Source organism: Myiozetetes cayanensis, unplaced genomic scaffold, assembly GCF_022539395.1.
Source record: "Myiozetetes cayanensis isolate MyiCay16 unplaced genomic scaffold, myiCay2020 scf21, whole genome shotgun sequence".
Taxonomy (NCBI): Eukaryota; Metazoa; Chordata; class Aves; order Passeriformes; family Tyrannidae; genus Myiozetetes; species Myiozetetes cayanensis.
In genome coordinates, this window is record NW_026087423.1 from 1845233 (window position 1) to 1868711 (window position 23479).

Sequence of the window (23479 nt, forward strand, 5' to 3'; positions counted from 1 at the left end):
CCCATTTTTAAAATGGTAATTGGGGAGGAGGGTGGTTGTTTTCCAGTGTTTCCCAGGGCATTGCTTCACTGGTCCAAGGTGGCCTGTTTATTTGTTGGGCTGTTTTTCCTGTTTACTGTGTTTTTAGCCTCAAACCTCTCCCTTGGGCTGCATGGCTGGGTACCCCCCGCTCCTAACTCAGAGCCTTTTTTTCCAGCCCATCAGCTGCTCCTGCTGCAAAACACCCTCAAATGAGGATGGGAAAATAACACTGCTAAAAAAAAAAAAAAATTAAAAAATAGAATAAAAAAATAGGCTGGTTGGGATGCCGGCTCTCCTGGTACCCTGAGCACCTCTTCCTCCCTGCTGGCTGGACCATTCCATGCTGCTCTCATTTGGGATGGGGCTGGGACTGTCCACAGTGGGGTTCACCACCCACAGCCTGCTGGGCTGGGAGCAGAAGCTCGACCAGCTGGATGTGGAGGGATGCAGAGCAGGGAATCCCACAGCCATGACCCCCCAGCCAGCAGAACGATCCCCCAGCTCCACATGAGGCTTTAGGAGAGACCAGGATGTCCACAAGTCAGGCAAAGCCTGGACAGTCTCAGCCTTGGCCGTGGGCAGGACCTGGCTCAGGTGTTGGTGTCACCACGATGGATTCAATCTTCACTGAGCTGAGTCCTCTCCTGAGGGTGAAGGGTGTTAGGAGGCAGCAGGGAAAGCAGGAGCCTGGAAATCAAAACAGGTGGGGCCCCTCCGGTGTTTTCCTGGCATGGAGAGACAGGATATCCCGGGATTTCACCGCCTCCCACTGCAAACTGGACAGGATCCCAGGTCTGAGTGGGGGGACTGGGAAGGTCTGTGTGTGCCCATCATGGAATCACAGGATGGTTTGGGTGGGAAGGACCCTATAGCTCATCCAGTGCCACCCCCTGCCATGGGCAGGGACACCTTCCACCAGCCCAGGTTGCTCCAAGTTTATCCAACCCGGCCTTGAGCACTTCCAGGGATGGGACATCAGGAAACCTCTCCTTGCCTGGGGCTTCCCCATGACTGGAGAAGCTGCACGCTGAGGGAAGGATATTTCCTTGCAGCTGGTTTGGGGTTTGTGGGCAGCCAAAACCTCCCTGGTGGAGTTACCACCACCCACCAGAGACGTCAAGAGGTGGAAACCCTCTGGTTTTTAAACACAGGCACAACTTCCCTCCTCTGGCAGCACCAAAACACTTTGAAGGGTGTTTTTTTTTTCTTTTTGGGGATACCCTTGGTAATCACTTCCCTAAGGGAGCAGGGTTTATCCAGCTGGGCTCTGGTTCATCCATCTGCCTCTTCTTAAATCCAGCTGAATTCAATGGCAGGGCTGAGATCTGCAAAACAGGGTGGTGGGATTTGGGCTGGACCCCCACGTGGCACCAGCGATCTCCCGAGGAAGCATCAGGGATGCTTCTGACCACAGGCAGAGAACCTTTGGAAGGGAATGAATCACCAAGGCTGTGTCTGGAAGGAGCCAAAAAGCTGTAAATTGATTTTTCATTATTATTATTTTATTTTATTTTATTTTAAAGCTGCGAGCTCGGGGCCTGGCATATTCCAACCTGCTGCCAGGGCTCCGTGTCGGGGTGCTGAGCTCTCCTGGCCTTGCTGGTGTTCAGCAGCTCAAAGCAAAGTGCTCTGGGGAAGGGTTTGCTTAGAAAAAGCTGTTAAATACCTTTAAATTACAGCAGCACTTCAACATCCCATTAAAGCCGTGCCAGAAATAAATCTAAATTCCTGGCGTAGCTCCTGCAAACTTCTGCTCGGTTGGTGGGAAGCCTGAACGCCGCCTTTCTGTTTGGTTTGGGAAAGAAAAGATGGAAAAAAACATATCTCTGTCTCTGGAGTTGTTGTTTGTCTCCCTTTTTTTTTTTTTTTTTTGGGAGCTGCTGAGTTTGGGCTGGGAATGATCCATGGCTGTTCTTTGGCCATGGCTGAACGGGGCTGATTCCGGGGTGGGAAACCAACACCTTTAGTCCCTCCACACTTCAACACCACTCAAGGCTTCTTTTATTACTGTTATTAATTTTGCTGGGGCTGTGAGTAGTTTGGGGGATTGGATTAGCCTTCAGTGTTGCCACCTTCCCCTTGTTTTTTTTCTGCTCCATCCAGGAAGAGGCTGGGATCATCCCAGAGTCATGGAATGGTTTGGGTGGGAAGGGATCTTAAAGCTCATCCTTGTCCACTCCCTGCCATGGGCAGGGACACCTTCCACTAGCCCAGGTTGCTCCAAGCCCTATCCAACCTGGCCTTGGACACTTCCAGGGATCCAGGGGCAGCCACAGCTTCTCTGGCCAACCTGTGCCAGGGCCTCCCCACCCTCACAGCCAGGAATTCCTTCCCAATATCCCACCTAACCCTGCCCTCTGGGTTGCTGTGTTGCAGGGGTTGCACAGCTCTCTCCCAAATTCACTGCTTCCTTTAAGGGCTCTTGAGGGAGCAGAGAATGCTGGAGCCTCCCTCCCCACCCACCCCGTGGGGCAGCACATGAGGGGCTTGGCGGGTGGGGAGTGGATTATTTTTGGCTTTTTTTTTCCTTCTTGCTCCTCTTTAGAAATTAAGGACTCGACAGCAGCTGTTCCTCTGCTTTTGGGTTTGCTTTGTGTCGGTTTTTGCAATGAATGCTTTGCAGATTTGGCTTATCAGGCTCGTCAGGCTGCTCCCAGCCCTCCACTCTCCTCCCTGGCCCTATTTACCCAGAGCCCTGGCTGACGCAGGGCCCTTTCCTGTGTTTGTCACCACCCACCCCAAGGTCCTCCGGTGATAACTTCTCACTTAAGATTAAGGATTTGGGTCTTTTCAAAAGAGTCTTTGACCTGCAGCCCTCTGAAATGTGTCACTGCATGGGAAAAAAAATAGATTTAAACCTCTAAACACACTGCTTAAGGGCGACGCAGAAGCGATTTTCCCGCTTTGTAATTATGCCCATAATCGATCTGAAGGTGAAAAGGTGCCGTTTGGGGGCCTGATCCCGCCAGAAAGGCTTGAAATAGGGACTCAGATGGTACAGAATCCCGAGGACTGGCTGGTTTTAGCTGGCTTTAATGATGTCGATTCTGCTGATTCCAGTGGAGTCGTGTAGCTCTGCTGCTGCTGCGAAGCATCTGCCCCCAAACTTCCAGCTGCTGGTGGATGGCTCAGACACTTGTGCTTCAAAACAGCGTTTGCATCTGAATAACCCAGAAGTGACTCGAACCCCTTTCAGGCTGTTGACGGCAGGTCTTAAAGCAGGAGGGTCTTTTTAATCTGTCTAAATTAGACCCCGCATTTACAACAAGTCCTTGAACTTCGGTGCGTTTGTGTCAGCCCTCCAACGTGTCCTTAAAATGGTAATGAGAGCGATTTCGATTGTGACGGGAAAGGTGGTGGGGCTTGGACTGGAGGAAACGTTGCTGTCGTGACTTTTAAAGGCAGAGGAGGGGGGAGGTTCATATTTTGAAGTCCGAGAAGAAAGAAACGCACGGGAAGACAGGCAGGTACTTCTCTGCCTTCTAACAGCGCTGAAGCATTAATTCATCCCCCTGGAATTTCTTGTTTGTGTGCTCCCATAATTTCATTTCTTTGGTGTCTGTATGAAGCTCGAGATAGTTGAACGCCAGAGGCCAAATACTCCTCGACTAATATCTTTTGATTAGATTTTGTGTGTGTGTGTGTGTGTGTGCGCCCACGTGTGAGAGAGAGACATCACCCTTCATAACCCACTCGGTGCCCTGGGAGGCTGAGACACTCTCCGAAGGAATCTTCCCAGCAGCACATTCCCACCTCTGACCCCCACTGCAGGGAGTTTTAGGAGTTGTATGTGGCTTTTGGTGGGATTTACAGGTGTCTCGTAGGGGGGTGGTGTTTGTGGTGGAAGGCTCCACATCGCCACGTCCCTGCCTGGTAGTGCAGGGATTGTTACAGCTTGGGAAAGTGGGGAGCAAAGTGTTTCCCTCCTCCCCCCCCCCCAAAAAAAAAATGTCACAGGGCTGGTGGAGCTGGGAGCTGGCACGAGGATGTTTCTAAAAGGGAGCTGCCTTGGCCATGTGCTCCCAGCTCTTCAGGGCAGCCTGGATTTGGTAAAACCCCGTCTTTGCCCCGTGCTAAAGGCAGTTTGGATTTGGAACAACGCCCATCCTTTGCCCCGGGCACCGTGCGGAGGGGAGGATGCCAAAGAATCCGGTGGGGGTGTGCTCAGCGGGGTTCTGGAGGGGGCAGCGGGTCCCCTCCCTGCAGGTCACACCTGCGGGCTCAACACCGGTATTTAGGGGTGTTTTTTTGGATGGGCATTTTTTTGACGCCCACATTTTGGGAGCCGGTTTTTTTTGGATGCCCACAGCAAACCTTTCACCATCCCAGCAGAGCGGGCAGAGCTCCGGCTCGGCCGGGACTTCCCGGGCCCTCCTGAGCTGCTTTCGGGGCGAGGAGAAGAGCGAAGGTTCACTGCCACCTCTAGGCAAGCACCAGCATCGGCGCCCGCTCTAAACTAGAGCACAGACAGACAATCCTGGGATTTGTCCCAAATCGCCGCAGTCTCTGTGCCAGACCCCGCTATCAGCTGGTGTGTGTGAGTGTGTGTGTGTGTGTGTGCAGTTCCACAGGCTCCTAAAGCTTTAGTATAAATATGTTTAGCCGTTTCTTTAGTCCCCGGGCAATAATCCCTCGAACGCATTTCGAGTTGCATCGAAATAGCAGCCGAATAACTCCCGAGCCGCGGCTGCCGGGGATATTGTGTGTGTGATCTGTGCCGGGGCCGCGGCTTCCTAAGGATCTTAGGAGAGCTGAGCATCCTGAGCGGCACATTCCCGGCGGCGGGCTGGGAGCTCCGGCAGCACAGCCGGCTCGCATTCCCAGCTCCAGCTCCCTGCCACGCACCCGCTGGAGCCCCCGGCGCCGCTGGCTCCCCAGAGAGAGGTGGGTGAGGGAGAAGGGCAGCAGGAGAGGCGAAAAGAGCCGGGATTTTGGGGGTGGTGGGAAGGAAACTTGGGTGAGCATTAACTGCTGCGTTTATATTTGGCTCCTCTAACCGCTGGCAGCATATGGCCAGAGGCAAGAGGCGCTGAGCTGCTTTCAGAGGAGAGGGGGAGCAGCTGTGTGAGGGGCAGGGAAGAGGCTGTTCCCTCTCCCGACCAGTTTTGGGGGATAACTTGCTCTGTAGCGCTGCTTGCATTTGCTCCCAGCTGTGGGAAGGGGGGGAAGCAACTTCCATGGACGGGGCTGGGCATGAGGGGGCTTCTCCAGGGGCTCTTGCTACCCAAGGAGAATGAGGCAGGATGACAGGAATATGTTCCCTGTGGAGACATCCTATCCACAAACAATTTTTGCTGGAGGAAGGGACGTGCAAACCTTTGCTGCCACACCAAGAGCTGTGTGGGAATGGGCTCGCTGGGTGCAGATGTGCTGGAGAGGGTCTCGCTCCACCTTCTCCATTCACAGACCAACATCTGGCTCATGGGTTGTTTGTGAACCTCCAAACCTTCCTCTCCGGGCTGACTTATGGCTTCCAGCTGGAGGGAAAGGCTACCTGGGGCTCCTCCCTGGCGCAGGGGGAGCACAGGACGAGCACAGGCCGGCAGGTCCCTTCCAGTCCTGACACTTTGCTCCCGGCTTGCCCGGATTTCCGGGCGGCCGCAAAAGCTCCAGATGATCCGAAAATGAGCGTTGTCCCACTCGGTTCTCGGCGGGCGAGGGAGGTGCCGCTGTGCCCCGGGAGGACGTGGCACAGGGACGAGCAGTTCCCAAGCTCCGGGCTGGTGGAGAGGAAGGGGGTCCTGCCGCGGGTTCAGCTGCAGGGTGGTGGTGTTGGGGGGGTCGGGGTGGATGAGCTGCACTTCCAAACGCGTGTCCCGGAGTGGCACAGGGAGCCCGGCTCACCCTCATCCCAGCACTCCGGGCTTTGCTTCCCCAGCACGGCTTTGCCTGCTGTGGATGTGCCTCCCTGGCAGGGGGGCAGAGGGGCAGCGAGGTGCCGGTGGCCAGAACCCATGTCGTGTGCCAGGGTGGCTTTGGCAGGGCAGAGTCCCCTCGAACACCACATGGGTGCCATCACACCCATCAGCCCTGTGAGCTGGACCTCCATCTGCCTGCACCCCCATCCGAGGGGGAACAGTCCAGCTTCCCTGGTAATCACCAGCCCACACAGCCCTGCAGCTCTAAGGCCGTGCTCAGAGCTCTGAGCCCTGAAGGGAGAAGGGTTTGGACTTTTTGCAGCTGCACTGACTGTTCTCAGCCTGTGACAGGGTCACAAAGCCCTTCCTCGCCAGCGTGTGCCCACTCATCCCTCCACGGGGCAGGATTCCCTGACCAGTGGATCAGAGCAGATGTCGTCGGGTAGCTTGCTATTAGATTAGTCCTCCCGCATCTAAGTAGTCATAATCATGTTTTCATTAGCCCCAGACAGTGCACACAGCTCTGATGATTAGTGTGAGGAGCGGGGAGAACGGGGGAAGCAGCCCCGGTTGTGCTGCTGCGTGTGCCTGTCCCCTGCCCTCCTCCACCCCTGCACAGCTCCCGGGGTGCCCGCAGGAGCAGGGCTGCTCGGTTTCCCCTTCCCTGCGGGAAGCTGTGTAATTGAACGGCCTGCTGTGCCGTGTGCCTGCCTTCCCTGAGGCACTGGGGCAGGCGGTGGGGCTGCCCGGGGTGGGTGGCACCGGAGCTGCTGGGCATCCACGGGCTGTGTTCCTTCGCCAGGCTGAAGCCGCCCCTCTGTGCCCTGGTGGGAGCTGCCTCCCGAGCTCGGGAGGAAGCTGTGAGCAGGTGAACCTCACACTCCTGCCCGAGAGCCCACTTGGTTTATATAATATTATATATCTATAATTGTGTGTTTGTTGTTGCCATGGGAATGAGCGCAATTGCGAAGCCTGGAGACTGATGTCAAGCCTGGGTCTGCACTGGGCCTTACTGGGGGCAGGAAAAGAGTCAGGAGGGGAAATGGGGTGAGGAGACCCTTTGTTCTCTCCCCTCTGTGCAGCCCAGGTTCAGCTCCAGCAGCAGAGGTGCAGGGCTGCCCCAGTGCTGCCTGGATCCGGGCTGGGACCACCGGAATATCCAGGAGGGGCTGGTGTTGTGTGCCCGGGCACTGAGCGGGCAGAGGGGGCTGCTGGCTGCCAAGGGAAGAGGGGGCTTTTCTGCAGTATAACCTGGCTGGGAGCAGGAATGGGGGGTCTGCAGCACGCCTGGGGAGAGAGTCGGGGACCACTGAGCCCCCTGGGTCAGGCAGAGCCCCCCACTCCCCCAGGGCAGGCTGAGATGGGCCCCCGGGCAGTGGAGCGGAGCTTCCCGGCAACAAGTGGGGGCCGGGGGGTGTCTCTCAGCTCTTTAATTGGTGGGGGAGTTGCGGGGGGGGTGGGCGACGCTCCCCGGCAAGGGGAGGGAGGGGGAAGAAAAGCCACGCTGGAAATGAGGTTATATAAAAGATGTATGATTTGGAAAGCAGAGTGTCTCCTAATGAGGGCTGCACCGGCTCGCTCCACACCCATAAAAACCCTGGTTGGACGTCAAAGCGGATTCGTTTCGGTGATGCTGGGATAAAGGGGCGCAGCGAGGACTGGCTCCCCCCCTATCAGCCCAGCCGAGCCCAGCGCCGCACCGGGAGGGATGCGGGGCCGGGCACAGGCGCGGGGCCGGGCACGGCTCCTCTCCGCCGCACGGTAGGTGCCCCCCAGCCCCGCGCCGGGCGCCGCTTCTCCGGGAAACTTCGCGGCGGGGCAGCGGGTGCGGGACCGGCCGCGGGGCCCCGCGGGACCGTGCGCCCCGTCGGAAGCGCTGCCACCGCCTCGGGGCACCGGGGCCGCGTCGAGCCCTTGGTCGGGGGAAGGAGGGGCGGCAGCTGGACCCCCGCCCCGCCGGTGCGCTCAGGAGGGCTCCGCGGAGCGGGGGACACGCGTGGGATCTGCCCTGGGAAAGCCGCTCTGCCGGTCTGGAGAGCCAGGTCGGAGGTGGCTGCGCCGAGACGCGGCTCCCACCCGCACCCCATCGGGCTGTGCTGTGCCCCCTCCCTCGCCCCTCCGCGCCCCGGGGGTCCCCCGAGAACTTCGCTCACCGCCCCCGTCCCCGGCTCCCCCCGCGCCCCCAGAGCTGCGGGATTGGTGTCTCCCTCCCCCGCAACTCCGTGCACCAAGTTTGGATGGGGCGAGGGGGCTCCTGGCACCACAGGGTTGGAGACGCGATGTATCCGGGGAAGAATTTTTCCCGGGAAGGGCAGGCAGGGGCAGGTGGAAGGAGTGCGGGGGTGGGCAGAGGGAGCGGCGGGCAGCGAGCTCGGGACAGCCGGCACTTTGCCCGGCGAGGGAAGGGAAGGGAAGGAAGGGAAGGAAAGGGAAAGGAAGGGAAAGGAAAGGGGCCGGAGCAGGCGGGTGCCGGATGCGATCGGTCCGGAGAGGACAGGGGCCGCGATCGGCAGTTTACCGGGGGTTTAGGGGGCTTAACATGGGCAGTTTTTAGGGAGGGCAAAGGGGCGGTTTTCCGGACGAGGGTGGGGGTGGAATGTCAGTCTCCTGCGGTGGGGGGCAGTTTTCCCTGGGGATACTGTTTCCCGGGAGAGGGCAGTTCCCGGGGGGCGGGGGCAGTGTTCCTGGTAGAGGGGCAGTGTCCCGGGGGGATCGGTGCCCGGGGCGGGTGGGAACAGTGCCCCGGGGGGAGGTGGGGGGTGAGCTCGTCCCCCCGCCCGCAGCGGGTGACGCCGGAGCTGTTCCGGGTGCTGAACTCCGCGGGCACCGCCGCCTGCCCGGAGCGCCCCGACACTCCGGACCCGAGCGGGGAGGGCTTGGCGTTGCAGGAGATGCCACCGACCCCGGTGCTGGGGTGGCGGGGGAGTGACTCACACCACGTCCTGCCCTTGCTGTTTCCCCTGTCCCTCGGGGTCGGGATGTCCCAGGTGTCCCCAGGGTATTCCCACTCTCCCCGGCGCACTAGAGTGGGAGCAAGACCCCCACCCAGCCCGGGGTGGGTGGGGAAGAGAACTTCCCGATGCGGCTCCAGCCCTGGAGCAGAGCCCCGGGATGTCCCGCTGATGGCGAGCTCCTCTCCTTTAGGGAGAGCCGGGACTCAACACGGATTTTGCCCCTTCCCTCTTCCCACCTGCACACTGAGGACCTCGATGGTCCCTGCGGATGAGCCTGAAATGCAGGAGGGAGTTGTCGTCTCAGGGATCAAAGGAGATGAACCCTGCGTGCCCTGCCTGCTGTCTCTCTCTCGGCTGGGTTTGCAGGAGATAGTAGAAAGCTTTTGGGTTTTCCTGGCAGAGCAGAGCAAAAGGGCAGCTCTGCACAGGCACATCTGGAGCATCTGGAGCTGGGGCGGGTGTGCATTGCCCCATCCAGGCTCCGTTCCCTGCCCCCCGAGCACACTGACTCCACAGCCCAGGTGCAGACATTTTCTCCCAACGCTTCCAAGTTATGACTGTCAGGAGGAAATTCTGGCAGGCAACTTGGCAATTATCTGCCGAGCCCCCAAGGAGCTGATCCGCCTCTCACTGAGATGGAGGGGAAGTGTCTCCTTCCTTCCCGTGGGAGCACGGGCTGTCTGGAGCGGGAGGTGTGGGAGATTGCAGAGGGCAGCTGAGGTGGTCGGGGCTCTGCTGCTTTAAGCTCCTCTTCCTCCTCTACATCCCCAAGTGCCAACGGCTCAGGCAGGAGGCACAATGGGATCTACAGGGATGATCACACAGAAGCTGCAGGGAGGCTTTTGGGGCAGGGGGGGGGCATGCAGGACAACACTCTCCAGAGGATTTCTCCCTGCACATCTTGGGTTGGCTGTGCCTTTCCTGCTAAAGATCTCGGGTGGGGAAGCCTTATTTTAAGGAATTTGGGTTTGCGTCAGTGATTTCTTCCTCCCTCTATTTTCTCCCGAGCTCGTGTTACCCAGAATATTTCCTTAAAGACACCACAAACTCACAAGAGTCTCCAATTTTAAAACGTGCATATGTTTGCAAACAAACTCCCGGTACGGAGGAGTCTCTTCCCACGCAGACGTGGGGTTTGAGGGGATGTTTCTCTGCTCACATACCTGCTCCGGGAGAAGCATTTCACATCCCCGTGAGTGAAGGAGAATGACAAGTCCCTGTGCCCTTTGAATTCTGTTTATTCTCTCTGTCAGTGTGACGGCCGTGAGCGAGAGGCCATCTTAGGCAGAGGGGTTTGGGCTGAATCCTCACTTGGAATCAACGTTGTGTGGCTGCTCGCGGGGAGGGGGTTGGTCCTCCCTCACCCTCAGGGCCATTTTGGCCCTGTCAGATTTCCCCTCCACCCCCACTCCCCGCTTTGCTTGTGTATTTTGTCTTTTCCATTTCACTGGTGTGTCTGTACAAAGGCTTAGGAAACCTGCCAGATTCCCTAAATCAGTGCCTGAAAACAACTATATATAGTAACTGATAAGTCACATGAGCTCAGCTCGCATAGATTAGCATTTACCTTTCCTGAGTAACGAGGATATTGTTTGATACTTGTTGATACCATCAATTTTTGCTAAAGAAATACAACCCCCCACAACCAGGGACGGGTTTGGAGAGGAGGCTCCGAACGGAGCCAAAATGCCTTTGTTCTGCTCACGCTGTTCCGATTGTATCTGTGCGTTAAATCAAATCCACATATGCAATCTGATCTCTCCTGCCGAGCCAAAAATAAATACATTGTGTCCCAAAGAGGCCTGTGAGCCACTGTCTGGCTGAAGCTGGATGAAAGCACGTTTGATTCTATCCACTTGCTGCGAATGAGCCGTGACGGGCTGTGTGTGATAAGGGACCCGGCACAGCCCGGGTTCCCACCCGACGTGGCAGCTGTGCTGATACGACACGGAGGGAGCGCTCGGGATCTGCCTGTGGGCACGAGGAGCTCGAGCTCTGGGGAGCCCATATGTTATCAGTGTGTTGGCTCTATAAGTGGAGCTGTGGCAACCTGCAAGTTCTCTCTCTCTGTGTGTGTGTGTGTGTGTCTCCACAAAAGCAGAGGTAACTGTGCCAAGGCAACGCTTCTTCTTTTTGCATGACAATTCAGAAGCGCTTAACGAGATCTAGCAATGCCCTTCTAGGGCAGGCTTGTCTTAATCCCATTTTCCGGAGTTTCAGGCTTATGTTTTCAGACACGCTGGAAACGTGAGGTTCTTCCTCGCTTTGGAAGTCAGGAAAGCTCAGTCTTTTCCGAGCAGGGATTATCCTTCCTCCCCAAAAAGCCATCAAAATGGAGTGTCAGTGGTTTGTGTCGGCCAAGGGCTGCAGAGCTGGCCCTGGGGTGACAGCCTGCCTCCCCCCACGCTGCCAGGAGTGATGAGCAAGGTCTTGGGAAGTCCAGTTCCTCTCCTCTGGCACAGGGAAAGGCTGTTTCCAGGGTCAGGGCTGGGGCTGCTTCAGGCAAAGGCAGCATCACCAGCATGGGGCTGTCCCATGGGGAACTGATGGGCATCAGGGACAGCAGGGACCATTTCCATTCCTCTCCCTCACACCCTCCTGGCTTTCTTGCCACATTGCCCAGTGCCCAGCCCCGTGACACTGGTGCAGTAAGATGATGTGGCTGCTGCTGCTTCCAAGGAACAGCCTCTCTCTCACTGCCAGCACCTTCAGCAAAGACTGGGAGGCAGAAAAGTCCACATCTCCCCACCTCAGTTCTGCCTGAATTAGAACCATAGCCCTGGTAGGACAAGGAATGGGTCCCAGGAGGCCCCCGGAGAACTTTGCTGCCGCTGATGGTACTATGGCAACAAGTGCTAATGCAAAACCCTGAGAAAAGCAGGGACAGCAACTCAGGGGAACAAATCATCCTCGATTTCTGCCTCGCACAGTCCCTGAGGATGGTGGTGCAAAGAGGGTGAGAGCTCTGCTTTGGCTCCACGCTGCGGGTTCATCAGTGGGAAAGCCGGGAATCGCATCCTCCGGTGCTGAAGAGAGATGGGGGCGACGCCCAGGGCACAGAGGAAATCCCAGAGCCAGGATTCCTCAGGCTGGGGGTCATTCCTCCAGAACGAGGAGGCCAGGCTTGTGGCGGGAGGAGCCCCCTCTTTTCCCGAGGGTTTTAAATAGGGCCACGAGTCACTCTTCAGAGAGTCGGTGGCAATAAGATCTATTGCTGTTCAGTGTCCTAAACGGCTCGTTAGTGCAGGAAAATGTAATGCCGTGCTGGAAGGAATTTTGGGGCATCAGCAGCAAAGGAGGGCACGAGAACATGAGTTGCTGAAATGAAGCAGGAGTTTATTCCTGGACTGACTGAGCCAAGAGCTTTGTCGCTGACTTTATTGATGCCGGCTGGCGGCTCTGGAGCTATTACAGCTCCAGCCAACCTGCTGTGATTCTTAAATTCTCTTTTTCCTTTTTTTTTTTCCCCTAAATGGAGCCCCCATTCCCCTCTCGTGCTGCGATTGGATTGCGAGACCATCCATCAAGTGGCATTTTCTCATTTATTTCCTCCCTACCTATTTTGTCTTTTAGGACAAAGTGGCTGCGCGTTAACACGGGGCCAATTTGTCAAACTGGAGTCGCTGGTGTAATTCCAGTCCCCTTGGCAAATGGATGGTGGGGAAATTTATGCTTTACAGATGGACCGAGCCCTAATAAGAACATCAGTTGTAGGTGGGGGGAGCAGCAGAACTTGATGGTTTTATCCGAATCCCGCACCACAGGCACCGAGAAAATACTGCATGGAAGAGCAAAAGAGAAATGGCAGGCGTGGTGCTGAAATGTGCTCAGCCTTGAACTCCAAATTACAAGAAAACCCTCTTTCTGTCAGCTTAAAAAAAAAAAAAAAAAGAAAGGGAATTTTGTCAACACAGTTGTCTTGGCAACATTAAAATGTATTGCTGCGGTCGGCTGGGAGAGGGGCGGTTCGTGTCAGTGGGGGTGAAGGGGAGAGGGATGAGGGGCTTCATTAGGTGGAATTAAAGTTTTGGTGGGGTTCTGCTCCCTCTAATACTCCGTGATTAGGAGTGTGGAAGATGCTGGTCTGACTGGGATGGGATGGGATAGAGTATTTCAGCTGGAAGGGATCTACAGTGATGGGTTCAACCGCCTGGAAGATGTGCCAGTGGCTGCTCGTGCCGGCAGGAACAGGCTTTCCCTGGCTGTTTAATTCCCTGCAGAGGGCATGAACACAAAACTGAGTGCCAGCAGTTGGATAAATGTGCAGGTCACGGGGCTTTGGGGCAGCTTTATCCCAACAGTACGGTTGTGAGCAAATAGGTACTGGTTTGCTTTCCAGAAAACAACCCCCTGAGCAAATGCAAATGAGCCCTCCTGGGGACTGGGCATGGATTTATTGATATCAGAAAGCCAGCATTTATTTTACTAACTGCTCTTTTACCAGGAACAGGCATGTTTTGAGTGCAGGCAGCCCTGCTGACACGGAGCAGGTGAGTGGGTCTCCAGGGCTGAGTCCCTGGCACTTCATCCCTTTGGCACCCACTGGTGGCCGTGGCTGCGGGGAGGGGTCCAGCAGCTCTGCACCATTGCTGGGCAATGGCATAAGGGTGTTGTACAGAGCCTCATTTCATCCACTCCTGTGTGTAAATCAGGTTTACTGGGGGCAAAGAAGGTGTCGTGGCCCCGGTGAAACAGCGACTTCCCAGCCAGGAGCACTGGGGATGGGAAGGGAGAAGCAGAGCGGTCGTTTGGCTGGGAAGGGAAAAGGTCTCGCTCCTTTCTGGGTGGATTTTGGCAAGGCTGGTGGGAGGTGGGTAATTAGGGATGGCTGGAGGAACATTGTCTATATATTCCCAGGATTAAAAGGCCATGTACACAGACACACCACGCCGTCGGCCCGGGCTGAGCGGGAATTGAGCGCAGAACTGCTGGCACGAGCGAGCTGCCTGCCAGTGAATCACTTTAATGCTCCATTTTCAGAGGCACAAACACGCAGGTTTACAGTAACTGTGCATATGTTGCATCCCAGTGCTCCTCATCGCATCCACTGACGCTCCGTGGGTCGTAAAAATTAAACGGGCATCAATCCATCAGCACCGGGGTTCTTCCCCGAGCGCTGTAAATCCCACCAAAACTAATTAAGTAGGACAATGGTGCCCATTTAAAGCTGGCACGCAGAACCATGAGCTATTATCGTGGCGAAGACCAGGCTCAAAATCGATTTGGGAGGCCAAGGGCAGCCCAAGTGGCCACACCGGAGGGCTGGAGTTGGGCACAACTCCCAGCTCTCCATAGCCCGCGGCTGCTGCCTGGGAGAGTTAAGAGATTGTGTTAAGCTCCCAAGATTGAGTTCTCCTCCGCTTTGCTTCTGAAATCAAATCATCCAATTAACATATGTGCTGGAGTTTGGTGCTTGAAATGTTATCTGGCAACTTGAGAAGCTTTTTGTTGTTGCTTTTTTTTTCCTTCTCTTTTTCTTGGTAGGAGTTGTTTGTGGAGCGAATGCTTTCATCGCTGTCGAAGGGGAGCCTGTTTGCTGCTCTTCCTTAGGCTTGTTAAAGCCTGCAAAGGAGGGATGTTACCAGGGATTGGTGTGGGGATCTGAGTTAACACTTGTCTGGGGTGCTACAGGTTTGCGTCTCTGCAGGGTTTTGTTGGAGTTGGGTTTATGTGTCATAAAGGGAAGGGAAACTGAGGCAGGCAGTGGACTGGCACCGCCTGAGGGTGTTTATTCAAGCAGGATGGCTCAGCAGGGAGCTGAGCCCGGCTTTGCCCACAGCACTGGCCGCTCCTGGCTCCCTTTCAGGGGTGAAAGAAGAGTTTCCACCCCAGTGAAACCTCGTCCTCGCTGGTTTTGAGGAGTTTGTCGTGACACCACCGCCAGTAGCTTTAAATGTACAGCCTGGTAAATGTCCTGCAGCTCTTGGGTTCATAAATCAGACTCCCATTGGTGCTGGGAGGGAGAGCTGAGCTCTCAGAGCCGGGCCCAGCTCAGCCACCAACAGCCGCCGTCTCCCCGTCGCTTCACGGGGGCTGAACCACTCAGGTTCAAGCTGAAATGTGTCCCCTCTGGGGTCAGACCTCCTGGGACACCCCGGGAGCTGGGCGTGGGGGAGCCCTGACCCTCACTGGGTGTTTGGGGGAGCCTTCTGAGAGCTCCCAGGGGTCTCCTGATGCCCTGACCTGCTCCCTCTCCCCCGTCTCCGCTCTGAGTTTGTGCCAGACTTTAGAGCTGAGAAACCATCAAGCTCCATGGTCTTAAGGTTATTATCCAACCTAAACGACGCCATGATTCTATGAAAATGCTTTTCCAGCTCTTCCCAAAGGAGCAGAAGGCTTCAGGGGCTTAGGGAGAGGTTGCACGTAATGTCTTTCCCTGTTTTCCAGCCACTCCCCAGTGGAATTCCACAGCTGAGGAGGGGCGAGGCGTGCAAGGTCCAAGAGCAAGTCACCCTCTGTTTGTAGGGGACCCACTCCCTCCCAGCTGGGAGAAAGCCCTGGCTGGGTGTTGAGGTATCACCCAGAATTTCCACTGTCCCTCTTGTAAGGAATGCCGAGGTGTCGGTGGGTTTCAGGGATGGGGAATGGTGTGAGCCCAGCAGTGATGTTGTCCCCCGGGATCTTGCAGGTTGGAGCTGAATATACACAACAAATGATGGACCTCTTGGTGGAAATAACTGGAAGTTGGCCCGGTGGGAGAAGGGTGAGGGAATAAACACTTTGGGGTTTCCCAGCCCTGCCCAGCGAGCTCAGGGTGCCTGAGCTCCCCTGCAGGCACCGCGGGAAGGTCGAGCTGGGCTGAAGGGCATTGTCTCCTCCAGCTGTTGAACATCTGGCTGTGTGAGCTGCTGGGGATGCCCAGCAGTGACAGGAACTCGTGCCAGGCAGTCCCCGAGATGGCCTTGGCCCCGCTCAGATGGGCACGGCACGAGCACCGACTCGGGCAGCGGTGAGGAGTCTGTGAGCGCTGCTGCCGGTGATTAATCCCGAGCAAATAACAGGGTTGTCCCCTTGAAGGGAGCTGGCAGTGCCACACTCCTGTGGCACTTGTGCTGCTTTCAGAGCCACGCTTGTCCTACAGCGTCAGCCAGGATATCAGAAATGAGTCCTGTATGACTCAGTGCCATGCCTGGACATCAGGGTGACGGTCACTGTGCTTGCAGGGGGACCACTGGAGGGGCTAGGGATGCAGGGACTGTGCTGGTGGGCTGCCAGGAAAAGACAGACCCTGGCAGGGAGAAGGAAGCTGGTCCTGTGGTTCAGCACTGGCACCAAAAGGCCTGAGAAAAAGAGGGAAGAGTTGGCCAGGGTCCTACTGGTGAAAGTGGGCTCTGGATGGACAGGCTGGAAAGGAGGGAAAGGGACAGAACCTCCCTGGTAGAAGCAGATCTCTGCTCACCTCCATCCTCCCTAAAACTGGGATCTTACCTCCCCAGGTGGCCTGAGGATCTGGAGTAGACACCCTGCTCTGCTGCCCCGAGCCCTGTGAGGTGGCAGAGTGTTGGTCCAGCTCCAGTGGCCTCTGGCTGGGGTCACTCTGCAGGAATTCACCCAGCAATTAGTGCTTATCAGCCCTTGAGGATGTGAATCCCCACTGGCCCACTCGGTGGCATTTAACTCTTTGCACGTTGCTGCTGCTCTGCAGGGTCGAGTCCCAGCAGGGGAAGGGCCACAGGGGTTAAATCCATTGGCTTGGGTCGTCCTTCTTTAATTGTTTTATTCTTTACTCGCCTGTAGAAAGTGCAGTCTGGGGTCAGCAGCCTTCATCACATGAGGATTAAAATGCCTGAGCTAATGCCAGGACTGGTGTCACTGGCTGCTCCTCAGATCCCTGTTTTTCCCAGCTGGGTGCTGGGGAGCTCCTGGCAGAGGGGGGGACTTGGTGCTCCATGTCTGAAGCTGCAAACGCTGCCCTGAGTATGGGGAGACAGGAGAGTGTTTTCCTCATCATGTCAGCACCTCCAGCCTGCAGATCAAGGGCCCTCTGTTCCTCTCCCCAAGCCCCAGATTTAACAAATGAAAAGAAGGCTCCTGCATTTCAGTTTGCTGCAAAATGCCAGGGCACAGTCCTGGAGGGAAACGTTCTCCAGAGCATCTGAGGAATGGGAGGGGAAGGCAGAGAGGGGTTGGGAGCAGAAGTTTCTCACCGCAAGCCTAGGCATGTAAGAACAAGGGTCCCATCAGGAGTCAATGAGACGTGGCTCCCCGAGCCAGCTGAGGGCTGTAGACAGTCATGCCCAGATGCACGAGGCTCCCCCGAGAGCTGGGAAAACTCACTGCGTGTTCTCCTGGAGATGGTTTGCCATCAGCCGAAGCAGTTTGTGTGGGAACAGTTCAGAGCCGGATGGCAGGGCTGGGCACGGGGGAGTGCGAGCGTTGCCTCCTCATCCCCGTGCCAGGCTTGAAATATGTGGAGAGGAGGGGCTGAGGCGATGATCCCTGCAGCCAGGCTTAAAAGCAGTTGCCTTTGCAAGTTCCTAACTCCGGGGAAGGGGGCTGAGTGTCCTCTTCTCCTGCCTCGCTCCGCTCGTGGCTGCTACTCCTGGAGCCTCGAGACCGACTCGCTGTGACAGCACCTACGGAACGGGCTTCCTCCTGGGCAGGGATGCACGTCCCCTGTCTGCTTCTCGACCATCAGGTTGTCGGATGCTCTGGAAAACACATGGAGACAGGATCCTCCGCCGGCAGAAATCGCCGCCGAGCTCCGTGCGGCTCTGCCCCTTCCCCCAGACTTGCCGGGCGTTCGCTGGCAACCCCTGGGCAAAGCGGGGAGCGCCCGAGCCGGGCTGCCCAGCAGCCCCTCGCCAGGGCTCCCCCGCTCCCCCCGCGCCTTCCCGGCCCCCGCCGAACAGATGGTGCCGATTTTCGCAGGGAGGGGGGATGGAAGAAACAAAGCCCGGAGCGATGGGAGGCTGCAGCCTGTCTCCCAAACGCAGCCCGGGGGGTGACATCTGTGGGGACGGGCTGATGCATGTGGGTGCCTGTGGCGTGCCGAGCCCCGTGCTGAGCAGGCACTTACGCCCGCCCTGTCTCACTTTTCTTTCTCCTTTGTTGTGTGTGGTTTTTTCCCTTCCTTTCCAGATAAAGAGGCTCGTGGACGGTCTGCAGGGATGTCGCTGAAGCGAGAGGGCTGCCTCACCCTCTCTGCCCAGCGCAGGACAAGAGGCTGAGTGGCAGCTGGCATGTTGCCCCCTCCAGCCCCTGCTTGGCCACGCGATGCCCAGCCCTGCCTGCCCTGCCTGCCCTGCCTGTCCTGTCCCTAGCCTTGCCTCCCACCCGTGACACCCCCTGCCTTCCCCAGGTGTTTCGGGGCGTGGTGACACCCAGCATGCCGCAGAAAGCCACCCCGCAGCCGAAGCCCTGAGGAGTTTCCTGGTAAAACCAGCTCCCTGAAGGCCAGAACTGCCCCTTCCCCGCCCCGGCGAGGACGAGCATCTCCGACAGTGGATTTCTCTGCGCTCTGCGGGTGTTGAGGTCCTGGTCTGCAGGCTCGAGGAGGGGCTGCCATGGAAGAGAATGTGTTCAGCGTGCAGCAGATACAGCCCAACGTCATCTCGGTGAGGCTCTTCAAGCGCAAGGTGGGCGGCCTCGGCTTCCTGGTGAAGGAGCGCGTCAGCAAGCCACCCGTCATCATCTCCGACCTGATCCGGGGAGGGGCTGCGGAGCAGAGTGGCCTCATCCAGGCTGGGGACATCATTTTAGCCGTCAATGGCAGGCCCCTGGTGGACATGAGCTATGAGACGGCGCTGGAGATCCTGAGAAGCATCGCCTCCGAGACCTACGTGGTCCTCATCCTGCGGGGCCCCGAGGGCTTCACCACTCACCTGGAGACCACGTTCGCAGGCGACGGGACGCCCAAAACCATCCGCGTCACCAGACCGCTCTGCCCGGCTCCCAGGGCGGTTGACTTGTCCAACCCAAGCCTGCCCGGCAAAGAGCAGCCACAGCCCGAGCGCGCCATGGGCTCCCTGTGGACCAGAGAGATCGGCAGGGAGGTGGAGCCCATGGTCCACGTTAACGGCGTCCTTACCAGCAGCAAAGGGCAGGACGCTGGGAAGGGCAAGGAGGGGGCTTGCGGCCGCCCTTGCCTCAACGGCGGCGTGGAGGACAACGAGCTGCTCAAAGAAATCGAGCCCGTCCTGGACCTCCTGAAGAGCAGCAGTAAGGACAGCGATGGAGATGCGCCCTCCAAGGTAGAGACAAGGGATATAGAAGTCCAGGTGGACTGGTAGGTCCCTAAATACCTTTTTTTTTGTACTTTGGTGGAATGTGCTGGTTTTGGCTACGCGAGGTTGAGGTGCCGGGGAGCGCCTCTCCAGAGCTGGCTGCTGTCTGGCACAGCAGGGTGGAGATGGAGAGGAAGGGCTGCAAAAGTAGGGGGAAGCAGTTGAAGAGGGGACGATAAAAGCAATGAAAAATTGGGAGAAGACTGTGGAAGAAAGGGAGAAACCATGTAAGCATGGGAAATCGGGCGGAGCAGGAGTAACATCTCCTGGAAAGCTGAGCTGTGATGTGGTGGATCACGGGCTGGGCTGGGCTGGGAGGTGTTTCTGTTCCATGTTCTTAATCTCAGTCATTTAAATTTGAGCAAAGTCCCGTGTCCTGGTATCCCCACCTACCAGATAAGATTCATGTGTTGCCTGTCCTCGCTGTCCTGCTTTAGAGCTCTCCGGGTGGGATCCACCGTTGATTAACGGCGGGAGAGGGAGCGGGAAGGTCAGACCAGCAGGGGCACAATGCTCCCCAGGAGAAATGAGTTTCAGAACCTTCTGTGCTTTTGGGAGAGGGGAGGGGAGCCTCAGCCCAGCTCTGTCTGAAGCCAAGGGGACCTCTGTGCAAGGGCAGGGACCTGCCCTGGTGCTCTTGTCTTCTGGGAAGCAGGGAAATGTTTCCATCGAGAGCTCAGGAACGGCCAGCCCTTGTTGAAATGCAAGAGTGGAACTGCCTGTTCATCCCCTCCACTCTGTCTGGAGCAGGATAATTATTTCAGACCTGTTTGCAGGGATAACAGGGGTGGGGACACAGACAGCGCCTGTCCCACAGCTTCTTGGGGACAGTGAAGTCCCATCTTGGGGGTGGAACAGCTTAATTTTTGATATATCCTCCCTGCAAGGGACCATGTGCGTGGTGCTGCCCTCCTGATCTCCCTCAGCATTTCCCTCATCGCTCTGGAGCTGGAGGAGCTCCCTGTGGCCCTTCCTGCTTTACAAAGCTGTTGTTAGAAGCTATTTTTTCTTTTCAGTACCAGCTCTCTCTCTCTCCTCCTGGCCGTTTATTAGCAGGGCTGGGTTGCCTTTTGCTGTTGCCTTTCCCCGAGTCCCCAAACACATTTTAGTGGTGTCAAGTGCTGCAACGGGTTGTGGCTGCCCTCGGTTATTGACTGGCTGCAACAGCCTGGAGGGTTTGCTGGAGCTGCAGGTCTCGGTTCAGCCACACAGGGATTTGTAATTTCAACTTCTCTTGCTGCACACGCTTCCTTAGGAAGGGAGGAGGGGGGGAAGGAGGAATTGCATTCCTTTATCTTTATCAGAAACCAGAGGGGAAAGGCACAGCAGGGTTCCTACGTGGGCTCCCAGCCAAGGCTGAGCTCCCGAGCGCTCCCATCCCAAACCGACGCCCACTCCCTGTGTTTTCCATCTCCCTTTTTGTGTTGTCAGTTGTTTTCATGTGGTTTCTGCTCTCTCCCAAATTACTCCTGTTTGCTGTGGAGGACACGGTAACTCAAAGCCCGTTTGGGTGGTCACGCTGAGTCAGAGGGAAAGAAATCCCTGCTCAGCCTGGTGCCGGTGGCAGGTGGCAGATGCTGGGGAAGAGCAGTGGGACACTCTCAGGGACACCCTTCCTGCCATCCCCTCCCCTCCACACGTGCCCCCAGGCCTTGTATGTTTGGAAGTTGTTGGTTTGGGGCTCTGTTGTGCAATAGGAGGTGATTTAACCCCTCCACCCCAAGCCCAGCACGCTCTCTAAAGGCTGGGGCTGCCTGGCTGGACTGTGAGTCCCTTCATCCAGGATCAGCCTACTCTGGGGGAACCTGCTCGAGGCAACCACAGGTTTGAGACACTGAAAGGGTCGTGCTTGTGTGCAGGGGTGCTTGAAAGCCCCCTCTGGTTTAGCCCAGGCTGCTGAGGAGGGGTTGGGGCTCGCAGCCCAGCGAAGCCCCCAAAGGACACAGTCCTGAGCATTGGTCCAAGGTACAGCCTCACCCTTCAAACCACGTCCTCTGCTGTGGTTCCATCCCACCAGCTGCAGGGTCTCTGAGGAAATTGTGCTCCAGCTGTGGGGGAGGGATGAAAAATGGTGTCTTTTCTTTGAGGAGTCTCTTCTATGCAGAGATTAAACAGAAACGCTTTGAATTCACATAAATTGAAGGACCTCGAACCAGCAAGTGGGTACTTCACCAAAACCTCACGCTTTTTTTCTTTTCTTTCAACACCCTTAGAAAAAAATAATCACATAATCTGTGTAGTCTGGGACTGAGAATCCACTTTTCAGTCAAAATCTCCTGCTTGATGAAAAGCTGCAGCCTCGTTCTTGCGGTAGGACTCGGTGCGAGATGCAGAGATGTGGGAAAGGAGATGCACTGCAGGGAGAACTTGTTGAGAGCTGCTCTGCGGGGCAAAGGGCCTTCCTCCCGTGATGTGCTGGAGATGATTCATCTCCTCTGCTTGGGCTCAGGCAGAGCCAGGGCATCCTGAAGGTCTGCTACAGACAAAGTCATCTTGGTCCACAGGAGAAGTGCAGAAAGGGCAGGGAGCGAGGGCAGCAGGTAACCGGGGAGACTGTTGGTCAGTGCCAAAGAAATGCCAAAAAAAACCCCAGCAAGCCTCACCAGATTGATGGAGCTCTCGTGCTGCAGGCTGTGACTCCTCCAGGCTTGGGAGGAGAAGCGAAGCTGGTGTCAGTCAGAGCAGGAATAGAGCTCTGCCTGGACACCAGGAGGGTGCAAAACCTCATTTAAGGTCGAGCTTGACACCCACAGCTCGGGCAACTTGACCATCAATCCCGCTGGAGATGCTGGTCTTGGGATGAATCCAGCTCTGTCTCGTCTTCGCCTGGTGCTGACCTTCCCAGCCTGCAGCACTGTGTCGGAGCTGCTCCAGTTCACGGAGCTGTGACAGCTTTCTGAAGGCAGAAGGGAGCAAGTCTGAGGCTGTTCACAAGGAGCCAAAAACTTCTCGTTCAAGGTGGGCTCTGCCAAAAGTGATTCAAACAACACCCGGTGCTTCGGGCTTCCAGCCCCTGTCTCTAGTACTACTTCCAAGGAAAACTGGGAACAGTCTAGTCCAGTACCTGAAGGGAGCCTTCAGAGGGCATTCTATGATTGATGGGTTCTGAGTTCGCTTTGGGGAAACAATCAGTTCATCTCCGTCCCTTGCACTGCCCAGGGGAGTTATCCCTGGAATGACCTGGCTTTTCCTCCCTGCTGATTTCCCTGCCTGTCTGTGGGACAGGCTGTGGCCATGGCTGCATGTCTGCTCCTTGGCTCAAGCCATCTGCGCTGAAGTCAGTCATGAAGCAGAGCATGGAAGTGGGGAGCAAGGTATGATGAGAGCTGGCATTTCTGCCATGAGGCTCACCGTGGGCTAGAGAGCAAAAATAGAGTTTGATTCACTCACTGCCAGCTAACCTAGGTCTGTTTTTCCCTCTGAGCTCTGGGGAGATTGTCATGTCCCATCTCCCCTCCTTCTCCCCCCCTCGCCACCGAGTTGCCAGTATTTATTTTCCTTCTCAGGTCTATTCCATAACATGAACAGCATGATGGAAACATGGCAGTTTCGGTCCAAAAAGCAGCATCAGCAGCCCCGAGAGGGAGAAGTGTGCTGAGAGCAGGAATTCAGTTTATGAAGGGTTTCAAGGTTTCATGCTCCATCCTGCATTGGAACAAACCCCATAATTTTGCAGTTCTCGAAGAGAAAATTCTCTTCCTCCCACCTCCTTCGCCGCCACCAAAATGTCTTTGTGTTGCTCAAAACATTTCATTTGCATTTCTGATGTCTTTGTGCTTGGACACGAAACTTCCAAACCTCTGAAACCCTCCTGTTCGTGCCATTCTGCAAACGGGTGCAGGGAGCTTTGGAAGTGAATAACCCTCCCCTTCTGCCTTGGCTGATTCTTCTCCCTTGTCACTCTGACTCCATCAGGCTGATCCACAGAGGCATTCTGTGCCTGCAGACAGCATATTCCACCCAAATAAACCCCCCTGGAGCTGCCTTGGACCGGTCATTGACCCATCCTTCATCCCTGCCCCCTCTATGCTGCTTCTTGCATCCCATGGGATGGGCCAGCTGTTCCCCGTACGTGGCCCCAGCAGACAAACCCACAGCCCGTGTGGGATCCTGCAGCTCTCCCAGCAGTGCCTGGCCTCCAGAGAAGCTGCTGAGGTTGGAATCCTCCAGGCGTTCTTGGAGCGTGGCTGGGAAGGGACAGGAATGGTCGTTGCAGCTCGGTGCTGGTTGAATTTTGAGCAATGGTGATGGGACTTTGGGACAGCTTGGATCTGTTCCCAGGTCTTTATCTGTCAGTGCCTGCTCCACGACATTTAACAGCCTCATATTTCATGGGTGTCTCTGAAGCCACTCGGCTCATTAGTCGCTGATGCCAGCGCTGGGCACAGCCCAGCCACGCTCTGACCTTCTGAGGCTGCAG

The 23479-nt window shown here is 56.5% G+C and overlaps 1 protein-coding gene across 7 annotated transcripts in view; it reads left to right on the forward strand.

Annotated features, from left to right (window-relative positions):
- The window catches only part of NOS1 (nitric oxide synthase 1), a 74986-nt gene that overhangs the window by 11611 nt on the left and 39896 nt on the right, over nucleotides 1-23479 (forward strand). For 2 of the 7 annotated variants that reach the window (XR_007629263.1, XM_050318232.1), the window contains exons 1-2: nucleotides 7453-7640; nucleotides 17915-19061. Coding sequence is in view for 6 of the 7 variants with exons in the window: in XM_050318232.1 (XP_050174189.1) it covers nucleotides 18340-19061 (722 nt within the window). In the remaining variant the exon portion in view is untranslated. Of the gene's footprint in view, nucleotides 1-4551; nucleotides 4906-7452; nucleotides 7641-17914; nucleotides 19062-23479 lie in introns of those variants that run through there. The other 5 variants (XM_050318234.1, XM_050318235.1, XM_050318233.1 and 2 more) reach the window with 4 other exon arrangements.